The 26477-nt window shown below is 53.6% G+C and overlaps 1 protein-coding gene across 2 annotated transcripts; it reads left to right on the top strand.

Annotated features, from left to right (window-relative positions):
* Positions 1-214: 214 nt before the first annotated feature.
* On the top strand, positions 215-24924 carry CLTB (clathrin light chain B). 2 transcript variants are annotated; one of them, XM_055386314.2, is made up of 6 exons: positions 233-631; positions 6495-6541; positions 18685-18802; positions 19016-19127; positions 20854-20907; positions 24480-24924. In XM_055386314.2, exons 1-6 carry the CDS (start codon positions 445-447, stop codon positions 24649-24651), a joined length of 690 nt encoding a protein of 229 aa, XP_055242289.1. In that variant the 5' UTR covers positions 233-444; the 3' UTR covers positions 24652-24924. The 2 variants fall into 2 exon arrangements, with proteins under 2 accessions (XP_055242290.1, XP_055242289.1); XM_055386315.2 differs by lacking the exon at positions 20854-20907 and having other exon boundaries at positions 215-631.
* The last annotated feature ends 1553 nt before the right edge of the window (positions 24925-26477 follow it).

Raw genomic sequence — 26477 nt, 5'->3', positions numbered from 1 at the left:
TCTGTGCACGGTACGGCCACTCTGTGCCCTGCGTTTCGCCTCCAGACCGGGCGGCAGCAGTGCCCAGCCCAGGTGTCCTGGACACGAGCAGCTGGGCGCCGCTGCGGAGGGAGGGAAGCGCCGCGCCGGTCCCGGGCCCAGCGCTGCGCCCAGTCCTGAGGCGCCCTCCTGCGGCCGCTGCTCGGCGACCTCCCGGCCCTGCGGCCCCGCCCCCGCGGTGACGTCACCGCATTCCGGCTCCGCTCCTCCCGCCGCGGCGCCCGCACCGCAGTGACAGCCAGCCGGGCCCGGTGGCGGAGAGGAAGTGCGGTCCGCGCCAAGCCCGTCCTCGCCGACGCCGGCTCCCCGCGGCTCGGGTGACAGCGTCGCGGCCGCCGGACGCAGCGCGGGGCAGGCGCGGGCAGAGCCGAGCGCAGCGGAGGCTCCGGCGGAGGCGCGGGGAAAATGGCTGATGACTTTGGCTTCTTCTCGTCGTCGGAGAGCGGGGCCCCGGAGGCGGCGGAGGAGGACCCGGCGGCCGCCTTCCTGGCCCAGCAGGAGAGCGAGATTGCAGGCATAGAGAACGACGAGGGCTTCGGGGCACCTGCCGGCAGCCACGCGGCCCCCGCGCAGCCGGGCCCCACGAGTGGGGGTGAGTCAGCGCGGGGCCTGGAGAGGGGCTCAGGGCGCGCACCCGGGGGACCCCGGCCGGGGCCCAGCGGCACAGGGAAGAGAGCTCTAGGCCACCCGGGGCAGGAGCTGGGGGACGTGGGGAAGAATCTTCTTGGAGATCTCCATGTAGGACTTCCGAGCTGGGGATGAGGCCTCGCCTGGGGCTGTGGGTCTGGTGACTCCCGGGACAGGAATTCGGTCATGACATTTCATCCCCAGGCCAGCTTCCCCGCTGCCCGGCTCTGGAATCCAACCCCACCTCAGTTTTGAGAGTCCCTCCTGAGCCTCCTAATAGCCTGGGTGTCCCAGGCTCCCAGTTAAGTGTGCAGGTGTGGGCAGAACACAGCCCTCCTGGCCCCTCAGGCTTAGCTCTCTCCTGCAGCTGGGAAAAAAGAGGATCCTGGGTGCTCCAGGAACTCACTAACCTTCACCGGTGACCACCTGCCATTCGGCAGTCGCTGGGCTAAGCGCCTTGGTTACATTTAATCACTTCATGCACGTGATTGAACCCATTTCAGAGATGGTAAAACTGAGCCTCAAGGGGGTATGCTATTGAAATAACTAGTAAGTGGCAGATCAAGAATTTAAACCTGTTTCTTTTTCTTTTACATATATATTTTTTCTTTTCCTTTTTTTGAGATGGGGTCTCGCTATGTTGCCCAGACTGGTCTTGAGCTCCTGGGCTCAAGCAATCCTCCCACCTCTGCCTCCTAAAGTGTTGGGATTACAGGTGTGAGTCACCACACCTGGCCGTGAATTTAAACCTGTTCCTGTCAGACTCGAAGCCCTCTCCACCTGACCACACTGCCTTCCAAGTGTCTGGCTCTGAGTTAGACACCGGAGTGTGGGCCGCAAAGAGGCATCAGTCAGATGCGGTAGGGCCCTTCAGGGTTTTGTAGTTGTCGACTTAATGGTTTTCCAAAGGTGGTCCGGGCTATTATGATTTACTGTGATTGGCTTCAGACCTCAGTGTTCAGGGCCTAGTCCCTGTGAAATCATCTTTATCAATGATGTTTCTGCCCTGGTTCTGGCTAGCAAGAATGATTTTGTAAAATATTTAGTAAAAAAGTAGATAGCACCTTCATGGGTACATCCAAAACAGGTTTTACTTCCTGTTAATGTCATTTTGGAAAGGTTTATGGGCCTGTTGTAATAAGTGCTGACATATATACATATAGACATATTTTGGTTAATGATGTTTACAAGGCTCTTCACAGTCATGTTTGTGTCCATTCAACGTTTACTGAGCACCTACTGTGTGCCAGGACGCTGGGGATACAGAAATGAATAAGACAGTTCCTGTGGCTGAGGAGTTTGAAGCAACTCTGTATCTCCTTGATATGAGAAATGTAACCAGGCTTTTGTAACATGCAAGAAACTGGTGGCCGAGAGAATCTGAGTATCTTGCCCAGAGTCACACAGCCAGGAATGACCGATCTAGGACTTGATCCCATGCCTCCCAACTCTGGGCTCCATGCTCTTTCAAATGCTGTGGAGCCTGGGCAACATGGTGAAACCCCATCTCTACAAAACATACAAAAATTAGCCAGGCATGGTGGTATGTAGCTGTAGTTGTAGTTCCAGCTGCTCGGGAAGGCTGAGGCAGGAGCATAGCTTGAGCCCGGGAGGTGTAGGTAGGTCGCAGTGTGCTGTGATCATGTCACTGCACTCCAGCCTGGGCAGCAGAGTGAGACCCTGTCTCAAAAAAAAAAAAAAAATTCTATAGCAGTCACCTCCCTGGGAGGAGATAGGATGTGGGGTGAGAAGCTCGGGGTCTTTTGCCACCTATCTGAGACAGCAATGGAGGGCTTCTGAAGTGGAAGCTTCCAGCACCTCAATACAGAATCTGCCGTGTCCCAGGGAATTCCTAAGAAATGCCTGCCCCAGTTAATGCACCAGTATTCATTGGACCACACCTCTGTGAGACCACCCTTTTCCTCAGTCTGGCTCACTGGGGCCTGTTGGGGTAGGGGTGCAGGGAAGAGGAGGGAGGCCTTGTGGGGAGGTCCTGCTGAGGGGAGCCATTGTGAGAACCTCAGGAGAGAAAAGATGGGATTCAGGCTGAGGGCAGCCAGATGCCTGAGGGAGCTGAGCAGGTTGTGGCCTCTCCCAGGATGGTGGGGCTCCAGGGACTTACAGTCTGGATGGCAAGTTCTGTCCTTGGCAGGGGTGGGGCACAAATTGGCCTCAGACCCGAGGTGACAGGGAGAGAAACAATGACACGCTCGCTTCTTCCAGGGAGGTGCCGGGGATACAGCCTTCTGAGGGTCTCCCAGGCGCATACCTGCTGACTCTGCAAAGGCTCAGCTGCCCTCCTTAGTCGGATTGGGGAGCAGGGAGGTGTTGAGGGATGGCGGCTCAGTGGGTGGCCAGATGGGCTAGAATTGATCTGACCTTCTCAGCGTATGCAGTGCTGAACAGGTAATCTTCCCCTGACCAGGGATGTGTGCCAGGAGCCTGGATGGGGCAGAGAAAAAGCGCCCTGGCCTGCTGAGAGCTGGGCAAAAGCTGGCTTAGGAGCGGCCGCCAGTCAGTACCTCTGAGGCACCTTCTCTTAGATGTTGGGGTCCTCAGATTAGCAATCTCTGTGCTGACACTGGGCTCAGTTGCCCCTGGGGAAAGAGGTATCTGGTGTAGGCCTGTGCTGGAGCCACAGGGAGCCCCTCCTCTCTGGCTGGATCTGTGGCCCTGGGTGATCTGGATGATGGACACTTTGTTTCCATTCATCAGCCTTGGGTAGGTTTCCATTTTCACACCCAGTTTTCTGAGCACCAGGCCTGGCTCTGACTTGCCTGTCAGTTCTGGGCAAGCCCATTTCCCCCGCTGGGCCTCGTAAGCTCACAGGAACGTTCTGGACCCTCTCTGCCCTTGTTCCAAAATGGGTCAGGCAGCTGAGGGAAGCAAACGCTCAGGGGTTTATCCCTGGGACGTGTCTCTGTCTCAGTCCTGTTCTGCCGGCCTGTGAGTGTGGACTCCCGGTGGTAGATGGGCAGTGGGTGGGTGGAGAGCACTGTGGGAACAGGTACTTGGAATGCTGTGTGGGTGTGTGTGGACTCTTAAGGAGGCCGAAACTGCATGTCCAGAGGAACACTCTCGAGGCTGAGGCAGAGAGACTTTCTGAAGGTCAGGGTAGACCCCGGGCAGCTGTGTGCAGATGTGGGGTCTGAGACTGGGGTTGGTCAGGGCGGAGTAGGGTGGTGCAAATTCTCAAGAAGGCCAAGTGTACAGACCGGCATCACAGGGAATAGACCCTGGTAACGTGAGGCCCTGCTAGAGGAGACACCCCAGCAGAAGAAGCCCCTTTGCAGAAGATGCTGCCACTGAAATGCTATTGGTCCCACTGTGATTTAGGGGCCAGGACACCCATGCAGGAGAAGCCTTATCTGAAGGAATGGGGGTGACAGCTGACAGAGTTGGTTGGAATCGATCACTGGTTGATTCTGAAAGCAAAGTCAATTATGATTTATGTCACCCCGGGATTATTTCCACGGGATTAAGTACCCTTCCTTTGAGTCCCCAGGCCAAACACACTGTCGCTGCTCACAGCCCTCTCTGGCTGGTGAAGGGCTATTTGTCCATCTGCCTGTTAACCTCATGTGGCCTCCATGGCTTTTTGCTAGGAGTCACAGCAGTTTCTGAGAGCCTTGCAGATAACAGCAGGCCTCAAAAGAACAATTCAACTTCCATTTAGCCAATAGTTACTGCTCACCCATTCCATGCTGGAGCCCTGAGGAGCTGAATAGGACACGGAGCCTGGTAAGGGGGTACACACGGACCCTGGGGGTCATGAGTAATTGCACAACAGGGCGCAGGATACTGTATGATATCCTGGGATACCCCGGAAGTGAGACCTTCCGTAAGTGCCTAGGGAAGTAAAGGAAGCAGAGGAGGGCTTCCCAGAGGAGGTGACTTATGAGCTGGACCTTGGAGAATAAATGGAGCCAAAAAAGCATTCTTTTTTTTTTTTTTTTGAGATGGAGTCTCACTCTGTTGCCCAGGCTGGAGTGCAGTGGTGCGATCTCGGCTCACTGCAAGCTCCGCCTCCCGGGTTCACGCCATTCTCCTGCCTCAGCCTCCCGAGTGGCTGGGACTACAGGCGCCTGCCACCACGCCTGGCTAGTTTTTTGTATTTTTAGTAGAGACGGGGTTTCACCGTGTTAGCCAGGATGGTCTCGATCTCCTGACTTCGTGATCCGCCCACCTCAGCCTCCCAAAGTGCTGGGATTACAGGCATGAGCCACCACGCCGGGCCCAAAAAAGCGTTCTTTAGAGAGGGAAGCAGGAAGAAAGCATGGGGATGAGGGTGGTGTGTTTGGAGAAGGAGGAAACCAGAATTTAGGGTTTGTGGGATGGGCTGGTGGGAAGTGAGTCAGGAATGGGCAGGGCCAGATTGTAGAGATCCTCATGTTTCAGGGTTAGATGTACTTATCTGGCAAATATTTATTGAGTCCCTGTTATGTGCTGGGGACTGTTGCAGGTGGGCCTCATCATGGATGAAACCAAGTCCACACCCTCATGGAGGGTCTGTTTGTTGGGGGAAGACAGATAATAAACACATACACAAATAAACACAGCAGGCTGTAGTAAGTGCGCTTAATACTGCAGGAGGAATAGGAAGGGGTGCCCAAGGGGTGGATGGGGGTGTGGTCAGGGAGGCCTTTAATTAGGCAGCATTTGAGCAGAAGCTGAAGGGAGTGAGGGAACAGCCTTCCAGGCAGAGGGAACAGCACCTGCAAAGTCCCCAAGGCAGGAGCAGGCGCTATAGGCCACTGTGGTCCATGGGAAGTGGATTTCTTTGGAGTTTGTTTTTATGACATTTTGAGTCAGAGGAGAGGCACAGGTAAGTGCATGTTTTACAGACTGTCAGCCCTGGCAATTGGTTTGAAAGAGGGATGGGAGAGGCTGGAGTCAAAGGGGCCTGTGAATGGGCAAAAGCCATGCAGTCGTTGTCTTTCTTTCATGCATTTATTTACTTGTTTATTCAACAAATAATTATTGAGCACCTGCAAAGTCACAGGTGCATGCAAGTCTCTGGGAAAGACACAGGAGAAGAGAAAGAGACACAGTTATGTCTTCCCAGGTGTTTGCCCCTAGCGGGCAAAGCACTTGTGCAGGTGCAAGGTGGTGAGGGCCTGGGCTGGGGCTGAGCTGCGGGAGAGAGTGGAGGGCAACTGTGAATGTCACTGTTGTAGCAGAAGCCCCAGGAATTTGTGACTAATCAAATGTCAAGGAAAGGGACAGGGAGGAGTCACTGCTGAGGGCAAACTTAATTCCTTCTGGGAGGGGCACAAAGAGAAAAAATATGCCAGGTGCTTCTGGTGGGAACTGCAACTCCTGCTCACCCAGGAGGAGCAGTTGCTCAAGGCGCCTCAGGGACAGGCAGAGACACGTAGGCCCCTCTCTTCCTTATCCAGTGTAGCCCCCGCCCTGAGCTTACAGCAGCTCAGCCTACTCACCAGGCACAGGCTTCACAGGTAATCTGGCCATTCGCAGCCATGGCCAGGGGTCAGTGATTTCAGGTAGGTAAGGAGCTATTACTGGCTGGGTGATTTTGAGCATGGCCTCTCTGAGCCTCAGCTTGAGTATCTGTAAAATGGGTTGACAACAATTTCATTGCAGGGCTGTGGTGAAAATAAAATGTACTAATGGCTGTGAGAGGCTTTATAAACAGCCAGGGATGGGATTGAGCCTAAGTTATATATATATCCATTATGTCTGTTTGCATGTGGGTCGATATATACATGGGTGTACACAGAGTTTGGGTTGAGGGGCTAATGTAGGACCATTTCCTGCTTGCTATAAGCTGAACAGTGAGTAATGCTATCTCCTTGTTCTGTTTCCAGCTGGTTCTGAGGACATGGGGACCACAGTCAATGGAGATGTGTTTCAGGTAAGCAAGGCTCTATCTCAGCAGTGGTAAGGACCAACAGCCCTGGTCTCAGTAACCTAAAGCCTCATTGTTGTAGGCTTACAGCTCCAGGTTCTCCTGTTCATTATGTCTGATGCATTGGGGTGGGAACATAGAGAAAGGTTTTTGGAATTTTTTTTTGTCATGTAGAGGGCAGGGAAGAAGAATAAGGACCACTAGAGATCGAGATTGTTGGGGAGTAGCCTCAGGTTGCCCATGGTGATGTCTGGTTTTGGGAGGGAGAGGTCAAGTGGCCCACAGCGGCATGAGATGAAGGCAGCGCAAGGCCTTCCCTCACCATGCACCACTGACGGGAGGCAGAACCCAGGCCATCTCCACACACAGGGCGGGCCCTTTGATCCAGAGATTCCACTTCCAGAATTTTCCCAAAGGAAATAATTGGACAAGGCCACCCAGATTCTTTGCAGGGTTATTTATAATGGCAGACAATTTGGAGACAACCTAAGTGTCCAGCATCAGGGAACTGAGTAGATAGATTAGAAAACCAGGCTGTTGCTAAAAAGGGCAATCAGGGCCGGGTGCAGTGGCTGACGCCTGTAATCCCAGCACTTTGGGAGGCTGAGGTGGGTGGATCACATGAGGTCAGAGTTCAAGACCAGCCTGGCCAACATAGTGAAACCCCGTCTTTACTAAAAATACAGAAAATTAGCCAGTCATTGTGGCAGGTGCCTGTAATTCCAGCTACTCGGGAGGCTGAGGCAGGAGAATCACTTGAACCCAGAAGGTGGAGGTTGCAGTGAGCTGAGATTGTGCCATTGCTCTCCAGCCTGGGAGATGAGAGTGAAACTCTGTCTCAAAAAAAAAAAAAGCAATCAGATCTTCCTGTATTGACATGAAAAGATGTCTACAATATAGTAAGTGGAAAAAGCAGCTTGCAGAATAATATACACAGTATGGTCCTTTTTTTTTTTTTTTTTTTTTAATTTTAAAAATATGTTTGGGCTGGGCGTGGTGGCTCATGCCTGTAACCCTAGCACTTTGGGAGGCCAAGGCAGGTGGATCATGAGGTCGGAAGATTGAGACCATCCGGGCTAACACGGTGAAACCGCACCTCTACTAAAAATACAAAATTAGCTGGGTGTGGTGGCGCATGCCTATAATCCTAACTACTTGGGAGGCTGAGGCAGGAGAATAGCTTGAATCCAGGAGTGGGAGGTTGCGGTGAGCCGAGATCACGCCACTGCACTCCAGCCTGGGCAACAAGAGCAAAACTCTATCTCAAAAAAATAAAAACAAAGGTTTGCACTACATATCTGAAAGGATGTGTACCAGCTGTTAACAATGGTTAGCCCCAAGGGTGGGGTGGGATGGGGATAAGAAAGGGGCATTCACTTTCACTGGGTTGTTTACAAATTCTTTAAGCGTTTTTATCCTGCAAAAAAGGAGGAAAACCCAGCACGGCGGCTTACGCCTATAATCCCAGATGTTGGGAGGCCAAAGTGAGAAGATCATGTGAATCCAGGAGTCTGAGACCAAACTGGGCAACATAGTAAGACCCCATTTCTGCAAAAAATGAAAAATTAGCTGGGGCAATAGTGTGTGCCTATAGTCCCAGCTACTCAGTAGTCTTAGGTGGGAGGATTACAGCTTGAGCTGGGGAGGTCCAGGCTGCAGTGACTATGATTACACTACTACACTTAGCCTGGGTGAGTCTTTTTTTTTTTTTTTTTTTTTTCCTGAGATGGAGTTTTGCTCTTATTGCCCAGGCTGGAGTGCAATGGCACTATCTCGGCTCCCTGCAACCTCCGCCTCCTGAGTTCAAGTGATTCTCCTGCCTCAGCCTCCGGAGTAGCTGGGATTACAGGCACTCGCCACCACGCCTAGCTAATCTTTTGTATTTTTAGTAGAGATGGCATTTCATCATGTTGGCCAGGCTGGTCTCGAACTCCTGACCTTCAAGTGATCCACCCACCTCGGCCTCCCAAAGTGCTGGGATTACAGGCACGAGCCACCGTGCCCGGCATGACAGTCTTAAAAAAAAAAAAAAAAGAGGAAAACCCTAGTAAGTGTATTTCTAGTTAAGACTGCTTCTGTCCGTACCCACCTAACTCTCTTCCCCTTGCATACACACAAATCCATTTTAGTACTCTGAGGGAACTCAGACCACAGAGGCATGCAATAGTCCTCACCTCGGCCCCCCAGCCAGATGCCTGGTGGGGCTAAACCTCCCCTCAGAGCCTTCATTCCCACTCTGACTGGGCCAAAGACCCTTGATCCTGGGGTCTTTGGCTGTGGGATCTTCTGAGCCCCGCCCTGGAGGAGCTAGCTTCTTGGATCCTCTGGGGGAGTAAACAATACTTATTTTCTTATGTAAGAGGGATGGGCTGGTACCTTATGCAGGGAGACTGGCCAAGTCCTGTTTCTGGAAAATTACTCAACTATCAGCAAGCTGGAAAAGTCGATCTCTAGGACTTCAGCAGCTTCATGTCTAGTTGGGCCCGAGGGAGTCAAAGAATGAGGATTTGCTTCTGTGCAGCTTGGTAGATCATTAAGACTTAGGCTGCCCAGGCTCTCTGGCCACATTCTGAAGGACTTTGCTTGACCCCACAGTTCTGTGTCCTAAAGTGCACCTGGAGCTGGAGATATGCTTGGAACCACAGAAGTATGTAGAACATGGCCGGGCACAGTGGCTCACGCCTGTAATCCCAGCAGTGGGAGGCTGAGGTGGGTAGATCATTTGAGGTCAGGAGTTCAAGACCAGCCTGGCCAACATGGAGAAACCCTGTCTCTACTAAAAATACAAAAAATGGCTAGGCAGGGTAGTGGTTGCCTGTAATCCCAGCTACTCCGGAGGCTGAGGCAGGAGAACTGCTTGAACCCAGAGGCAGAGGTTGCAGTGAGCTGAGATCGCACACTGCACTCCAGCCTGGACAACAGAGCGAGACTTTGTCTCAAAAAAGAAAGTACCTAGAACACTCTGAGCTGGATCATTTACCTTTCCTAAAGATTAGCATCACGAAGCTCAGAGAGGTGAAGTGGTGAATGCAAAGTCACCCAGGAAATCAGCCACTTCTGAAGTGCACCCCATTTGACTGACTTGGCCCCCCGCCTTCTCCCTCCCGACCTGTCAGCCCTGGGTGAGCCGTGGGTGAATCTGAGGAGCCCTGGGCCTCCTTTCCAATCTCAGTGAGAACTCTTATTCTCACTGTTACTAAGAATCACAGCAGGTGTGTTTATTTGTAAATCATATCACATCAGTGCCATCCTAGAATCCTTACAGGCAGGGCAGGGTCACAGATGAGCTGAATCACTCAGAAGCTTAGTGGCAAAGCCCCAGCTTGCCTACATCTCCTGGGCTCCGACTCAGTGTGCTTTGCATTACGACTCTGTTGCTGGAACTGGCTGGCCACAGCGCCTGGGTCACAGGTGGAAAGCCCCAGCTCTTTAGGATTGAGCATAGCAGGTCTGGCCTGCACCTGCAGGGGGAGGAGAAACCTTGGCCTGTGCACACCCAACACTTTCAAGGATCCCGGACAGAGCTTTTGTGCTTCCTTTCTTCCTCTTTTCTGCAGCCCGTGCACCAGTAGCGGGTCCAGCTACAAACCCAGTTGCCAATACAGCCTAAGGACGAGCCTGCCCACAACTATTCCAGTTCCATTTGGCACAGCCAGGGGCAGGGACAGAAGGGCCCTGCAGGACTCCGCCTCCCCACCTCTGCACAGATCCTCTCTCCTTTCCCCTAATACTCCCATCATCCTCCTTTTAGCTACTTAGAGGAATCAGCAGCTCAGCTTAGCTTAGATTTAGCTGATCAATCCCAAAGAAGGATGTGGCTCATCCTCTTGGCCATCCCTGGAGTCGCAGCACACGCTTGGCTGGTGTGGGTCCACAGAGGCTCTCATGGGTGGGCCCAGCAGAGGGGACCCTCAGGAGAGGGATTCTAGGGAGCTAGACTGAGACAAGCCTGGCCCTGACTGTCGCCTCCTGCCTTCTGGTCCTGGCCATTCCTGCCCCTTTCTCTCTCCAGAGCTTGGGAGGGGTCAGAACATTGCTCTAGCCGCTGGTGATCTCTCCTGGTTGCCAACCCTCCTGGCCATGACTGATCTCCCCACTGAGATGCTCAGGTGATTAAAGGAGAGCCCAGTTGTGGCCCGTGACACTCACTGTCACTGGCAAGGGTAGGGGTGGGGACAGGGGCAGGAAAATAAGTTCTGAGCAGCCCAGAAATAATGAGTGGTGACTGCTTCTCGGGGCTTTGCCTGCCAGCAGCACCACTGTGCTCTCCTGGTCATGGTGCACGGAGGGCCAGCAGGTGTGGGGCCCTGCCACGCCGGAACAGCGGGCCACAGCAGCCATGCTGTCCCTCATACGCACACGCCCTCTATGGGCTGCAGAGTGTTACCATAGCATCTCGTAAGCCTCACTTCCCACCGGTAGTAGGATATTGTCACTCATTTAACAGGTTTGAAAGCCAAGCTGCCCAGGGAAGGGACTTCTCAAAGGTCGCGAGTCCAGTGAGGGGCAGAAGGGGGATGTAAAGCCCAGCCCCTCTGATGGAGTGTCCAGCGCTCGTCCCGTGCCCTCCACGCCCCTGTGTACCCAGCTACTTGTTTATTCATTTGGTTTATACGTTTGGTCATTTATTCATTTGGTCAGTGCACATTCTTTTATGGCCACACACCTGCTAGGGCAGTGAATAAACGGATATGGTGGCAAATCCACTGGGTAGTTTGTCTCCAAAGAGCTCTCTTTTTTTTCTTTTTCTTTTTTTTTTGAGAGACAGGGTCTTGCTCTGTAGTTGAGACTGGAGTGCAGTGGTGTGATCATGGCTCACTGCAGCCTTGAGTCTTGGGCTTAAGTGATCCTCCTGCCTCAGCCTCCTGAATAGCTGGGACTACAGGGAGGGCCACCATGCCTGGCTAATTTTTTAATTTTTTTATGGAGATGTGGTCTCGCTATATTGGCCAGGCTGGTCTCGAGCTCCTGGGCTCAAGCAGTCCTCCTGCTCAGCCTCCCAAAGTGCTGGGATTACAGGTGTGAGCCGCTGCGCCTGGTCCCAAACTCGCTTCTGATAGAAGACAGGGAAAGAAGTGAAAGAAGTGAATGGGAGCCCAGGAAGGTGAGGGCTTGGCTTTGGGGAAGCATTAGGAGCTAACAGATTGAGTTCTTCTCTGTGTAGGCACCAGCCAAGGGCTTTACGTGCATGATCTCCCTGAGTCCTCCCAACTCCCTGTGATGTCGGTTGTCATTATTCCTGTTTTAACAGGAGGTTTAACAGCTCGCTCGAGTTGTGTAGCTAGTAAGAGGTAAAACTTGAATCCAGGATCAGGCGCCAGAGCCTGCACTAAAGTTAGGGAATGCAACTGTGAGGGGACACTGGCAGGGGGTTCTGAGGCTGCCCAGGGGCATGTGGGTGGCCTTGGCCAAGGCCAAGGGAAGAGCATGTGCAAAGCCACAGAGGGTCGGTCACTCATTCCGGGGTTCACCCGAGCCCGGGACCTGCTGCACAAAGGGACGTGCCAGGAGAGGCCAAAGGTTTCAGGTGAGCCCTGCATAGCCCCCACTAGAGTGCATCAGTGGGCCTTGCAGCTGGTGGCAGGTGGCGGAGATGTGGGCCCGGTTTGGCCAGGCTTGGCACCTTGGGACTGGGGCAGGACACTGTGGGGGCTGAGTTTCCTTAAGGCTGTTCCCACACCCAGACTGCAGGCTGCAGCGGAGGTTTAGACGGAGTCAGAAGACCCGGACTTCACTTTCTGCTTTTTCCCAGCTGGCTGGCTGTGGGCTAGTCACTTAACTACTCTGAGCCTGGTTTCTCATTTGTAAAATGAGAATTAGAGGCTCCACTCCGCTGCCCCAAAGGGCTGTGGAAAAAAGTGCTCTGCAGCCCCGGACGCTTCTCACAAATTCCTGACCCAGCCCCTAGGTGAGCTGAGGGTGGTGTGTGGGGGTGTGTCCCAGAGGAAGGCGGGCCATGAGACCTGGGGGCAACCGGAGCTGGGGACCCAGTCTCTAGTCTTGTCTTGAGAGGAGGACAAGCAGGCACACAAACCATGCGTCACAGAAGTGACTTTGGGCCCTATTAGCTACTATGTGGCGAGTCACACCCAGCAATTCAGTTTGAATCCTGGTTCTGCCACTTCCTGGCTGGGTGACCTTGGCTCTTTGGAGATAGAGTTTACCTATCTGTGAAACAAAAAGAATAAAACTTGGCTGGGCCTGGTGGCTCATGCCTGTAATCCCAGCACTTTGGGAGGCTGAGGCAGGCAGAGGAGGCCAGGAGTTTGAGACCAGCCTGGACAACATGATGAAACCCTGTCTCTACTAAAAATAAAAAATTAGCCGGGTGTGGTGGTGCCCACCTGTAATCCCAGCTACCTGTGAGGCTGAGATAGGAGAATCTCTCAAACCCGGAAAGGCGGAGGTTTCAGCGAGCAGAGATCACGCCACTGTACTCCAGCCTGGACAACAGAGCGAGACTCTGTCTCAAAACAAACACACACACACAAAAACAGGCCGGGCACCGTGGCTCACGCCTGTAATCCCAGCACTTTGGGAGGCTGAGGCGGGTGGATCACAAGGTCAGGAGTTCAAGACCAGCCTGGACAAGATGGTGAAGCCCTGTCTCTACTAAAAATACAAAAATTAACCAGGCGTGGTCGTGGGCGCCTGTAATCTCAGCTACTGAGGCAGGAGAATTGCTTGAACCTGGGAGGCGGAGGTTGCAGTGGGCCGAGATCACGTCACTGCACTCCAGCCTGGGTGACAGAGCGAGACTCCATCTCAAAAAATAAAACAAAACGAAACAAACAAAAAACACCAAAAAACAAAAAACCAACCATGTAGGGTTGTGAAGATTAAAGAAAGCCCTTTAAATGCAAGTTCTCTGGAGTCTTAATTTAGGGCAGACTTGGCCAGGCGCAGTAGCTCACGCCTGTAATCCCAGCACTTTGGGAGGCCGAGGCGGGTGGATCACCTGAGATCAGGAGTTCGACACAAGTCTGGCCAACATGGCAAAACCCCGTCTCTACTAAAAATAAAAAAATTAGCCAGGTGTGGTGGCAGATGCCTGTAATCCCAGCTACTTGGGAGGCAGAGGCAGGAGAATCGCTTGAACCCAGGAGGCCAAGGTTGCAGTGAGCCGAGATCCTGACACTGCACTCCAGCCTGGGCGACAGAGCGAGACTCCGCCTCAAAAAAAAAAAATTAGGGCAGGCTTTATGGAGATGGCGGGCCCTGAAGGATACAGATGAAAAGAGACTCCTGTTCAGGGCCCCTCACCACTCCTCTCCTCCCACATCTGGCAGCATCTGTGTATCCATTTCCCAAAGGCTCCAGGCCCACGTGATTCTTACACGTGCTGGCTCTTGGCCTGAAATGCCCTTCCCCATCTCTCCTACTGTACTCTGTCCCCAGGCGAGAATGGTGCCCTCCCTTCCCCACTCTCTTTATCTGAACTGTGTTCCAGCAAGGTTCACGTTTCCCCAGCCATGGTTCTCATTTGTGAGGGACTCCCTGTCCCAACTTCCTGGAAGGTGTCTTGCTCGTCCCTGTCCCCAAGCCTGAACATCTATGAATTCATTCAGTATTCTTGAAAGGTTCCTGCAGCCAGGCCCTCCCGGTGCTGGGTGCTGTATGGAAACAGGCAGCCTCTGCCCTTATGGCAGGGAGGGAAGGGGGAGGACACAGATAATAAACAGGTAAACAAGCCAAGGCCTCAATCAGGAGGCAGGGGAAGCCCTAGGAAGCTGTAGATCCTCGATTCTAGGGGAAGAATGTTCCAGACAGAGTCTCTGAGGGGATACGAGATGAGCTTGCATGAAGGCCAGTGTGGCAAGAGTGCACGAATAGAGGACAGAAATCAGAGGCCCAGGGAGAGACCAGATCACTTGAATTTTGTTCTAGCCATAGTAGGGAGCCTTCAGATGTTTTATTTTATTTTTATTTATTTATTTTTTGAGACAGAGTCTCACTCTGTTACCTAGGCTGGAGTACAGTGACACGATCTCGGCTCACTGCAACCTCCATCTCCCGGGTTCAATTCTCCTGCCTCAGCCTCCTGAGTAGCTGGGATTACAGGCGTCCGCCACCACACCTGGCTAATTTTTGTATTTTAGTAGAGATGGGGTTTTACCATGTTGCCCAGGGTGGTCTCGAACTCCTGAGCTCAGGCAATCTGCCTGCCTCAGCCTCCCAAAGTGCTAGGATTATAGGCGCGAGCCACCGTGCCCGGCTGCCTTTGGATATTTTAAAGTGTGACATGATAAATCGGATTTAGGCTCCGAACAGGTCATTCGGGCATTTTGTGGAGATGGGGCTGCAGGAAGCAGAGACCAGCAGTGGTCCAGGCCAGGGGCGGTGAGGGCAGGAGGGAGAGTTTTAGAGATTGTGATGACAGGCCCTGCTGATGACTTGCACGGGGGATGGGAAGAAAGGAGAAATCAAGGATGAACAGGAGGCTGGGGCCTCAGCACCCTCGGGAAATTGTTCAATGTCGCTGTTTTCATTTTAACATCTGGAACAAAAATCCAAGAAAGCAAAGGAGGTTTTGTGAAAATGCTGTGCAACACAAGGCGAGCGAGTGAGTGACGATTGCAGGAGGCAGCCCCCACTGCCCTTTCTGATAGACCTAAAGGCTGAGGTCTCGATGCCATGTGGATGTCACCCTAAAGACAGTGCTCAGATATGACCCTCTCTTCCCTTCCTCCTCCCCCACAAGGGCATTGTGGTGCCTTTTTCTCAGACGGAGGGTGGGGCAAGTTTGGGGAATGAAAAGTGAAGTGACGTTCGGGATTCCTGTCAAAACACCCACATGGGCTGGCACAGAGAAAGGGCTCAGTACATGTTTGCTCAAGGAGTGGGGATTGGGTGGTGGTCAGATGGATGCCTTCATTGTATTTTTATTTTTATTTCCAACTTCTCTGACCTCTCAAGTCATTTCAGATAGAGGTAAGTGCTGGGAAGAAAATAAAATAGGGCACCTGGATAAACCCATATACACAAAGTAACAGTGCAGTTGTCTGCAGATGGAAGGCTCTGTAGGTTTGGGCAGCGGTGCTGGGAGGAGTCCCTGGTATCCTGGCCTCAGAGCAGCGTTGTTCCCAGAAAGGAGCAGCAGTGAACTTGTGTTCTCCGGATAAGGGCCCACTGGGATGTTGGGAGAGAGTCTCTGAATTGCAATGCAGTGTTGTGCTGGAGAGGAGTAAGGGTGGCACCCAGCTGCCCCGATGATCCCAGGAGCCAGGCTGCACCCCTGTCCTGGCCTGCCCTGGCCTGCCCTTCCCTCACTCCCCAGGCAGCTGGAGACTGTAGCCCTGATGTTCCATCTATGTGTTCCCTCTCCCAGAGCTCCTCCTTGAACCGGGTGCCTGCTGGCTCCAGGGGTCTTTGCTCATTCAGCCACTGCTTACTGAGCACCTGCCAGGCACTGAGGATAGGTGGGCGCCATAGGACAGAGAGTGTGCCAGACACTCCTGTGTGGAGAAGATGTCAAACAACGCGGGCAGTCATGGAAGTTTTGATAAGTGCTTGAAGGAGGAGGGAGGGGAGACTATTGCCGGCCAGAAGCGCCAGGAGACAAAGGCCAGGCGGCTGGAGTGGGACGCCTGCAGACAGGAATGCGGAGGGCGTGGGTGCCAGAGCGGGTGTGGCTGGACCTGGATTGGAAAGGCTTTGCCAGACCAGAGGGTGCCACACCCTTGTGAGCAGAGCTCACAGTGCTCAGCGCTTTGGGTCCCCAGCTCTGGCAAGGGGTGGGGAGACGTGAGCAGAGCCCCTGCCTGGGAGTCAGGGACCTGGACTCTAGTCCTGGCTCTGCCACTACGTTGTGCCATGTCTCTGGGCCTCAGTTTCCTCCCTTGTAAAATGGGAATGAATAATAATAGTAGTAATTCTAGCTACTATTTACTGAGCCATCACTCCACACCAAGCACTCTTCTAAATATCTCACAAATATTATAGTATTAAATCATAACAGCTCTTAGAGGTGTTCTTAATATTATTCCTTTTTTTTCTTTCTTTCTTTCTTTTTTTTTTTGAGATAGAGTCTCACTTTTATTGCCCAGGCTGGAGTGCAATGGTGTGATCTTGGCTCACTGCAGCCTCCCCTGCCCTGCCCCGGATTCAAGTGATTCTTGTGCCTTAGCCTCCCGAGTAGCTGGGATTACAGGTGCGGGCCACCACACCCAGCTAATTTTGTGTTTTTAGTAGAGATGGGGTTTCACCATGTTGGTCAGGCTGGTCTCGAACTCCTGACCTCATGTGATGCACCCACCTTGGCCTCCCAAAGTGCTGGGATTACAGGTGTGAGTCACTGTGCCTGGTCTATTCCCATTTTTCTTTCTTTTTTTTTTTTTTTGAGACCAAGTCTCACTCTGTGGCCCAGGCTGGAGTGCAGTGGCATGATCTCTGCTCACTGCAACCTTCGCCTCCCAGGCTCAAGCGATTCTCCCAAGTCCCAGCCTCCTAAGCAGCCATTACACCTGGCTAATTTTTTGTATTTTTAGTAGAGACGGGGTTTCGCCATGTTGGCCAGGCTGGTCTCAAACTCCTGGCCTCAAGTGATCTGCCCGCTTCGGCCTCCCAAAGTGCTGGAATTACAGGTGTGAGCCACCGTGCCTGGCCTTTTTTTCCATAATTAAAAAAACTTTTTTGAAAATAGTGACAGACTCTTGCTGTGTTGCCCAGGCTGGTCTTAAACTCCTGGCCTCAAGTGATCCTCCTGCCTTGGCCTCCCGAAGTACTGGGATTATAGGCATGAGCTACCAGGCCCAGCCCCATTTTTCAAATGAGAAAACAAAAGTCAGGCAAGGTTAAGCAATTTCTCCCAGGCCTTACAAACATTTCATAGTATCAGAGGTGGCGTCTGAACTGAGACAGCCTGCCTGCAGAGTCCAAGTTCTTCCCCGTGGTGTGATCTGAGCTATGGATGCTTCTCTACTCAACAAACATCTACTGAGCATCTGCTGGGCCAGGCACTGTGCTGGGCTCTGGGGACATAGCAGTGAAAAGGACAGAGATGACATTCTGATGGCAGAGACAGAGAAACACATTATAAAGTAAGGTCCTTTTGGGCTGGGCACCGTGGCTCAAGCCTGTAATCCCAGCACTTGGGGAGGCCGAGGCCGGTGGATCACCTGAGGTCGGGAGTTCGAGATCAGCCTGACCAACATGGAGAAACCCCGTCTCTACTAAAACTACAAAAAATTAGCCGGGCATCGTGACATGTGCCTGTAATCCCAGCTACTCAGGAGGCTGAGGTAGGAAAATCGCTTGAACCTGGGAGGCAGAGGTTGCAGTGAACCAACATTGCACCATTGCACTCCAGCCTGGGAAACAGAGGGACACTCCATCTCAAAAAAAAAGTGAGGCCTTGAGGTCTTTTTGGACTAAGTGTTAGGAGTTAATACAACCACAATAGAGAGTGATTTTAATGACACTAACACAAGGGACTCACTGTGCCAAGCAGTATTTTTATTTTTTATTTTTATTTGTTTATTTTTTGAGACGGGGTTTTGCTCTTGTTGCCCAGGCTGGAGTGCAATGGTGTGATCTCGGCTCACTGCAACCTCTGCCTTCCGGGTTCAAGTGATTCTCCTGCCTCAGCCTCCGGAGTAGCTGGGATTACAGGCATGCACCACCACGCCTGGCTAATTTTTTGTATTTTTAGTAGAGTCGGGATTTCTCCGTGTTGGTCAGGCTGGTCTTGAACTCCCAACCTCAGGTGATTTGCCGCCTTGACCTCCCAAAGTGTTGGGATTACAGACGTGAGCCACCGCGCCCGACATTCTTTATAATTTTTAACTCATTTCATCCTTATGTCCTCCTGTCAGAGTGCATACTGTTATTTAGCCCATTTTATGACAAAGAAAGTGGCTGGCACACGCTTTCTTGAGTCTTCTGCTTCGGGGGTATCAAAACCTATGACTGGGCCGGAGGCAATGATCAGGCACAGAGAGGGTGAGTAACTTGCCCGCAGTCACACAGGTGGCGGAGTGTTGCTGGCAGAGGGAACAGCAAGTGCAAAGATAGGTGTAGTCACCAGAGACGGTGGGTATGAGGTTGTCTGAGGCTGAGTTATCCAGACATGAGTGGGTCCCCAGCAGGGGCAGCAGAGACAGCGGGGCAGGTGTGCTGGCTGGATAGACTGCTGCATGTTTGTGTTCTAGGAGGCCAACGGTCCTGCTGATGGCTACGCAGCCATTGCCCAGGCTGACAGGCTGACCCAGGAGCCTGAGAGCATCCGCAAGTGGCGAGAGGAGCAGAGGAAACGGCTGCAAGAGCTGGGTGAGGGCGGGGCTGAGGCGGGGTTGGCTGGGTGGGCTGTGTGTGGGGTGGAGTGTGTGGGGAGTCCTCGGAGTGCATGGGACACTGCATGCCTTAATGTGGGACTGGGCCGGTGCGGCCCTGTGGCTGCCTGGCAGGGGCCAGGGGAGGAGCGCGGCCGGGCCTGTGCATCCCAGCTGGAAAGCAGCCACTCATTCTTCTGTGGGGTCCTAGATGCTGCATCTAAGGTCACAGAACAGGAATGGCGGGAGAAGGCCAAGAAGGACCTGGAGGAGTGGAACCAGCGCCAGAGTGAACAAGTAGAGAAGAACAAGATCAACAACCGGTGAGAGGGCTGTAGGGACATGAGGGGGCCGTGGGGACATGAGGGGGCCGTGGGGACATGAGGGGGCCGTGGGGACATGAGGGGGCCATGGGGACATGAGGGGCCATGGGGACATGAAAGGATGGGGACATGAGGGAGCTGTGGGGACATGAGGGGGCCGTGGGGACATGAGGGGGCCGTGGGGACATGAGGGGGCCGTGGGGACATGAGGGAGCTGTGGGGACATGAGGGGGCCGTGGGGACATGAGGGGGCCGTGGGGACATGAGATGGGCTGTGGGGACATGAGGGAGCTGTGGGGACGTGAGAGGGTGGGGACATGAGAGGGGCTATGGGGACATGAGAGGGCTGTGGGGACATGAGGGGGGCTATGGGGACATGAGGGGGCTGTAGGGACATGAGGGGGCTGTGGGGACATGAGGGGGCCATGGGGACATGAGGGGCCATGGGGACATGAAAGGATGGGGACATGAGGGAGCTGTGGGGACATGAGGGGGCCGTGGGGACATGAGGGGGCCGTGGGGACATGAGGGGGCCGTGGGGACATGAGGGAGCTGTGGGGACATGAGGGGGCCGTGGGGACATGAGGGGGCCGTGGGGACATGAGATGGGCTGTGGGGACATGAGGGAGCTGTGGGGACGTGAGAGGGTGGGGACATGAGAGGGGCTATGGGGACATGAGAGGGCTGTGGGGACATGAGGGGGGCTATGGGGACATGAGGGGGGCTATGGGGACATGAGGGGGCCGTGGGGACATGAGGGGGCCATGGGGACATGAGGGAGCTGTGGGGACATGAGGGGGCCGTGGGGACATGAGGGAGCTGTGGGGACATGAGGGGGGCTATGGGGACATGAGGGGGCCGTGGGGACATGAGGGGGCCGTGGGGACATGAGGGGGCCGTGGGGACATGAGGGAGCTGTGGGGACATGAGAGGGCTGTGGGGACATGGGGGCTGTGGGGACATGACTGAACACTGCCCAGTGCTCCCTGCCTTTGAGGCTCTGTCCTTCACGGTACAAGGTCTTCCAGGAAGGGAAAGGCCTGTTCTGGGAAAGCTACCCTTCTGTCTAGGGCACTGCTGCATGCCAGGCTCTGGGGTAGGCACTGAGGAGATGGAGATAAGGAGGACCCAGCCTTATGTCCTCAAAGGGCGCAGAGGAGAAAAACACACATGTTCAACTAAGCTCAAATACAGTAGGGCCCTCTGCACGAAGGCCATGGAAGCAAGGAAACAAGTCAGGGAGAGACCTCTGTGTCTTGGGACTTGGGCTTTGGAAGATGACTAGGAGGAAAAAAGGGAAAAAAGGGCAGGAGGTTGGGGGGCATTCTAGACCTGGGTATGAAAGAAAAAAATGTGATGTATTCGGCAACAGGGGGCCAGGGAGTGGTGGGAGAGAAGGCAGGAACCTGTGGACTCACACTGTAAGGGCCTTGGCTGATGAGTTGGGCAGTGACATGGGCGGTGGGGAGCCACTGAAGGTGTTTGAACAGGAGTAACATGATCAGGGATGAATTTTAGAGAAGGTGCTGGGGCCAGGGTGAAGGTCCCCATTCTCCTGTTTGGGGCTGTGGGTCGTTGCTGAGCCTTCCAGAACTATGCTTCCTAACACTTCTCCCACTGGAGGTACTAATGCTGTCTCTCTCTCTCTCTCTAACCTTCTGCCTGCCTGTCTGTCTTGCCATCTGTCTTCCCCCACCTAACCCCTTCCCTCAACCTTTCCCTCAAGGATCGCTGACAAAGCATTCTACCAGCAGCCAGATGCTGATATCATCGGCTACGTGTACGTGTCTGTTCTGCTTCTCTGTTGGGGGAGCTAGAGAGGGAATGGCCACCACAGTTTCTTGAGTTTCCTGCTTGTGGGATATAAATGAGTGTGGCTGGGCTTGGAGCAATGGTCAGAACAGGAGGCAAATGCCCTGGTGGGTGCAGGCACCAACCACCTCCCTCCCTCCAGCAAAGTGGAGGCTGCTTGGCTAAATCAGAGCCCTGCAGGATAAAGGCAGAGAAAGGAATGTGCTTGCCACTCATTCCCATGTGGGAGGGGCAAATGGCAGAGCACCCCAACTCCCTCCCTCTGTGATGTCTCTTGGTGGGTGTGTGGGGTGAAGGGTTTTTTGTTTTTTGAGATGGAGTTTCGCTCTTGCTGTTCAGGATGGAGTGCAGTGCTGCAATCTTGGCTCACTGCAACCTCCACCTCCTGGGTTCAAGCGATTCTCCTGCCTCAGCCTCCTGAGTGGCTGAGATTATAGGCACACACCACCACGCCCAGCTAACTTTTGTATTTTTAGTAGAGATGGGGTTTCACCATGTCGGCCAGGCTGGTCTCGAACTCCTGACCTCAGGTGATCCGCCCACCTCGGCCTCCCAAAGTGCTGGGATTACAGGCATGAGCCACCACACCCAGCTGAAGGGGTCTTTTATTGAACAAAACAGACACTGAGCATGGGATGCTGGAGGCATGTAAAGGACAAGAGCTGCTCCTTTGTGACATCCATCTCTTCCTCCTGCCCCAGTGCACTGACTTTGGCCATCAGCCCCTGCCCAGACCACCACAGGCCTGCTCACATGTTTCAGGTTTGGGGTCTACTTGGTGTGATGAGTAATCAAGACCAGGGTTGGCAAACAGGTTTTATCTCGTGCCGACGTCAGTTAGTTGGTAGAGACATCCTGGAGGGTGGCGGTGGGGATTGTGGATCTGAAGAGAAGGTACTTGCTGTTCTTCACTCTAGGTGTGCCCTGGCAGCCCGTCATGTGTTGAGGCTAAGCCTCCTCTCACAGGGCACAGAGCACACCAGAGCCTTCGTCTGCTTCCTTCCACTCTCCCTCATTTAGTACTCTTTGGCACTCGCCTTGTGCCAGATTGGTAAGACACCCACAGGCTGCCCCCCCAACCGTGCTCATGGTCTGGAGTGTGTTGTGATAAGGGCCTCGTGGAAGGACACAGTGAGCTCTGGAAGCCACTCTACGCCTGGGGAGCCTGGGCAGGCTTCAGAGATGCTAGACCTTCAGCTGACCTTAAAGTATGAGAAGGAGTTTGCTGGATAGGGAGGGTGGGAAGAGAAGGTGGGAGGAGCAGCTGGGGCCAAGGCATCCAGAGAAAAGGCCCAGCTGGCTGCAGTGGCTGAAGCTCTACAGGCCGGGATGGTGGGGATGGGTGGGGATGGGTGGGGATGGGTGGGGATGGGTGGGGATGGTGGGGATGGTGGGGATGGGTGGGAGCTGAGTCTGGGAGGTGGTTGGCTTGGGGCTGGTTGCAAAGCGCCTGTTGTGCCAAGGCTGAGCTCAGACTTGATCCAGAAGGCAGTGGGGAGCCACGGGAGGCTTCCAGCAAGGGATGGGGATGTCAGATGGGCATGGGTGCTGTGGAATACCACAGGGGGCTCGATGCTTCTGTTGAGCCTGAGGAAGTGGCCCAGAGAGCACCCAGGAGAGCCCTGAAGAGAGAGTATAGACCAGGGCTTCTCAAACTTTTTTTTTTTTTTTAAGACAGAGTCTCGCTCTGTCACCCAGGCTGGAGTGCAGTGGCATGATCTCAGCTCACTGCAACCTCCGCCTCCTGGGTTCAAGCAATTCTCCTGCCTCGGCCTCCTGAGTAGCTGGGACTACAGGTGCCCGCCACCATGCCCGGCTAATTTTTTGTATTTTTTAGTAGAGATGGAGTTTCACCGTGTTAGCCAGGATGGTCTCGATCTGACCTCGTGATCCGCCCACCTCGGCCTCCCAAAGTGCTGGGATTACAGGCGTGAGCCACCGCGCCCGGCCACACCCAGCTATTTTTTTGTATTTTTAGTAGAGATGGGGTTTCACCATGTTGGCCAGGATGGTCTCAATCTCCTGACCTCAAGTGATCCACCCGCCTCTGCCTCCCAAAGTGCTGGGATTACAGGAGTGAGCCACTGCGCCCAGGCTCAAACTTTCACATGCCTGTGAATTACCAGGGGGTCTGGTGAAAACCCCGATTCTGATTCAGCAGGACTGTGAGGAGGCCCAAGGGTCTGCATTTCTGACAGGCTCTGTCGTCATGCTGATGCCATTGGACCATGGACGCTTTAAGCTGCAAGGACAGAGGGGAGCCTCTGGACCCTGAAGGGACAGCTCCGAGGACAGCTCCCCTCATCCCCACTTGCCACCCAGCTCCACGCAGCACTTTCCTTTTTTCCAGGCCTGCTTGCTACCTCATTGAATTCTCAGTCCAGTGAAATAGTTGGTAGGGCAGAGCTATGATCCTCATTTTACAGGCTAGGAAATGAGCATACAGCCAGCATCCCTAGAGAGGGGCCAGGTCACCTGATCCGGGGTCAGCTCTTCCATGGAGAGCTCCTGCCATCAGTCGTGTCTGGCATCGGCAGAACTGGTCCTGCTTGAGATGGAGAGGGGGCTTCCAGGGACTTGTGAGCGACCCTCGCTGGCCAAACAGGACATAGACCCAGCTCTCCTCACCTAAGAATCCCTTATTGTCTTTCTGTTAGTGAGTCCCACGTGTAGATTTTGTCCACTGGACTGTATTTACTTGTTTCCCCACTGTCCCTTAGTCAGTGGCTTCTGTGACTGTCAACCAGAACTTCTGATGAAGGACCGCCAGTTTTCATCCTAACTTGATTCCAACCAAAAGCAGACTCCAGTGGAGCATTCATGCCCCAGGCTGTGGCTCCTCAGAGACAGTGGTGGTTCTGGGCTACAAAGGGCTCTGTAGTGAAAGATGCTTGGGATGTGGTGGATTCCATCACATACCCACCTTGGAGGGTCACGACGCACACGGCACATGAAAGGCTTTGAAAGTCTTGCTGTAAAGATCCTCTTTAGCTGGGTTTTCCATAGGTATTTGACCACAGTCTTTCTGGAGAATCCTCACACAGAACATTCAGGCAGTGCTGAGCTAGGTGCTTCTGTTAGGTGGTTGGTCAGTGTCCTACTTCTGCCAAGTTTTTGGAAATGGTGAAATAGCTAAGGTCCTGCATTAGGTCCTCCTAGGACCTCCAAGGGTCTTTAGGTGTCAGGAACCCCAGGTTGGGAACTCCCGATGGGGAAGTAATGAACAGAGGGTGCCTAGGCTGGGAAGAGTTTCTGAGGAGGTGAGGCCCGCACTGAGACCTGAATGACAAGAAGCAGCAAGCCAGGAGCAGGTCTGGGAGAAGTGTGTTCCAGGAAGAGGTGATAGCAAGTGCCAGGGTCCTGAGGCAGGACCAAGCTAGGCTTCCTCTTGCGCCAAGGCTGCCCTCCTCTGAAGTCAGGGGGGCACAAGGCTGGGGAGGACACAGTGCCCCAGAGTAGGCTGGGCAAAGCAGCCTTGCTCAAGGGCAAGGCTGGGGAAAAGCAGACTGCTATAAAAGCCCGTCCTATCTCCACCTGCAGGGCATCCGAGGAGGCTTTCGTGAAGGAATCCAAGGAGGAGACCCCAGGCACAGAGTGGGAGAAGGTGGCCCAGCTATGTGACTTCAACCCCAAGAGCAGCAAGCAGTGCAAAGATGTGTCCCGCCTGCGCTCGGTGCTTATGTCCCTGAAGCAGACGCCACTGTCCCGCTAGGTGCCTGCTAGGTGCATGGCCACAGAGCATGGGCCGGGCCTGGGCACAGGAGGAGCAGCTGCTTTGGTCGGGGTGGAGACTCGCAGCAGCTGCTACCCACAGCCTATTCCACTCCTCCCCATCTCCAGGCGCTGGGAGGGGGACCCTCACCCCCTCACGCCTCGCTCCCTCCTGGCCCTCTGGTCCAGCCCCTCACGCCTCCTCTCAGTCTACTCAATTGTGACTGTCCCTCCTGATGTATTTTTTTTCTTGGCTTAAAGGGTGTGTTGTTAACTCTTTTTACACTTATTTATTATCATTCTCACTTCTCTGGAAGCCACAACTGGTGTCAGGGCTCGGTTTGTGCTTAGAACTTTCCCAGCTTCATGATCTTGAGAGAAGGGAGAATGTTCCCCTGTTTCCCAGCCAAGTGGGAGCCCCAAGCTCTCCATGTCTGTTGCCTCCACCTCCAGGAGGAAGGACAGCCTCTCGCAGAATGCTTTTGTAACCTCGATCCTTTAACAAGTCTGTGAGGTAAATTCTGTTATTCTCATCATATAGCCAAGGACACCAAGGTTCCCAGAGGGGAGGTGGCTTGTAGTGGGAGGGAAAAGCGAGACCAGAGGTTCCTGGTGGTAGCTTCCTCCTAAGCCTGGGTAAGAGCCCTGAAGACCCATGAGACTCCCTTCCTTAGGGTTGGCTGGGACCTTCTGGATGTGGAGGGTCCACTGCCCTGTGTATTTCGCTTCCTCTTTCAACTGGGCCCATCTTGGATTTTGGATAAACAACGAGTGATCACACCTTCTTCCCCTTCAGCAGAGTTTGCAAACAGGACGTTCATGACCTGCATGAGGTTTAAAAAGATTTGAGTAATTGCCAGTAAATATTAGCTTCCTAGGGCTTCTGTAAGAAGGTACATGAACTAGCTGGCTTAGAACAGAAATTTATTGTCTCATAGTTCTTGAGGCCAGAAATCTGAAATCAAGCTGTGGCAGAGCCATGCCCCCTCTGAAGGAGCTGGGGAAGGGTCTGTTCCACCTGCTTCTGGCTTCTGGTAGCCTCAGGCATCCCTTAGCTGGCAGACGCATCACCCCAGTCCCGCCCCCATCAGATGGCTGTTTGCGCATTGCCTTCTAGGTATGTCTGTCTTTGTGGCCAAATCTTCGTTTTTTGTTTTTTGTTTTTTTTTTCTCAAACAGGGTCTTGCTTTGTCACTGAGGCTGGAGTGCAGTGGTGCAATCTTGGCTCACTGCAGCCTCAACTTCCTTGGGTCAGGCGATCCTTCCACCTCAGCCTCTCAGGTAGCTGGGACTACAGGCACGTGCCACCACATTTGGCTAATCTTTGTATTTTTAGTAGAGACGGGGCTTTGCCATGTCACCCAGGCTGGGCAAACTCCTGGGCTCAAGCAATTTATGCACTTTGGCCTCCCAAAGTGCTGGGATTACAGGGATGAACCATAGCACCCAGCCTAAGGTCAAATTCTAAGGCACTAAAAGGACTTCAACATTTTTGGAGGGGGACACCATGACACCAACACTTACAAACAGTGGTCATCCTCTTTAAAAGTGTCACAGTCCTCACCACTCCATGTCCTTGTCTTGTATCTGGAGGCCAAGGGTCACCACAGTGCACTGCTCTACATCTATCATCTCTGCCTCAAAGCTGAGAGAACATGGTGGAGGCAAGAAACTTAGCTGGCCCTAGTACAGCCCTCCACTCTGAGATCTAGACTGTTGGGGGGGTTCAAGAAGGGGTGTGTCTTCACTCCCTTTTTCCTTCTGCCAGCTTGAAGCTGGTGTTGAAAACAGTAGAATCACTCGGGAAGAGCGCAGGTCCTCAAATCC

The sequence above is a fragment of the Gorilla gorilla genome, chromosome 4, assembly GCF_029281585.2.
Source record: "Gorilla gorilla gorilla isolate KB3781 chromosome 4, NHGRI_mGorGor1-v2.1_pri, whole genome shotgun sequence".
Lineage (NCBI taxonomy): Eukaryota > Metazoa > Chordata > Mammalia > Primates > Hominidae > Gorilla > Gorilla gorilla.
The sequence above is the reverse complement of the archived record's forward strand: the minus strand, read 5'-3'. Positions and strand labels throughout refer to the sequence as shown.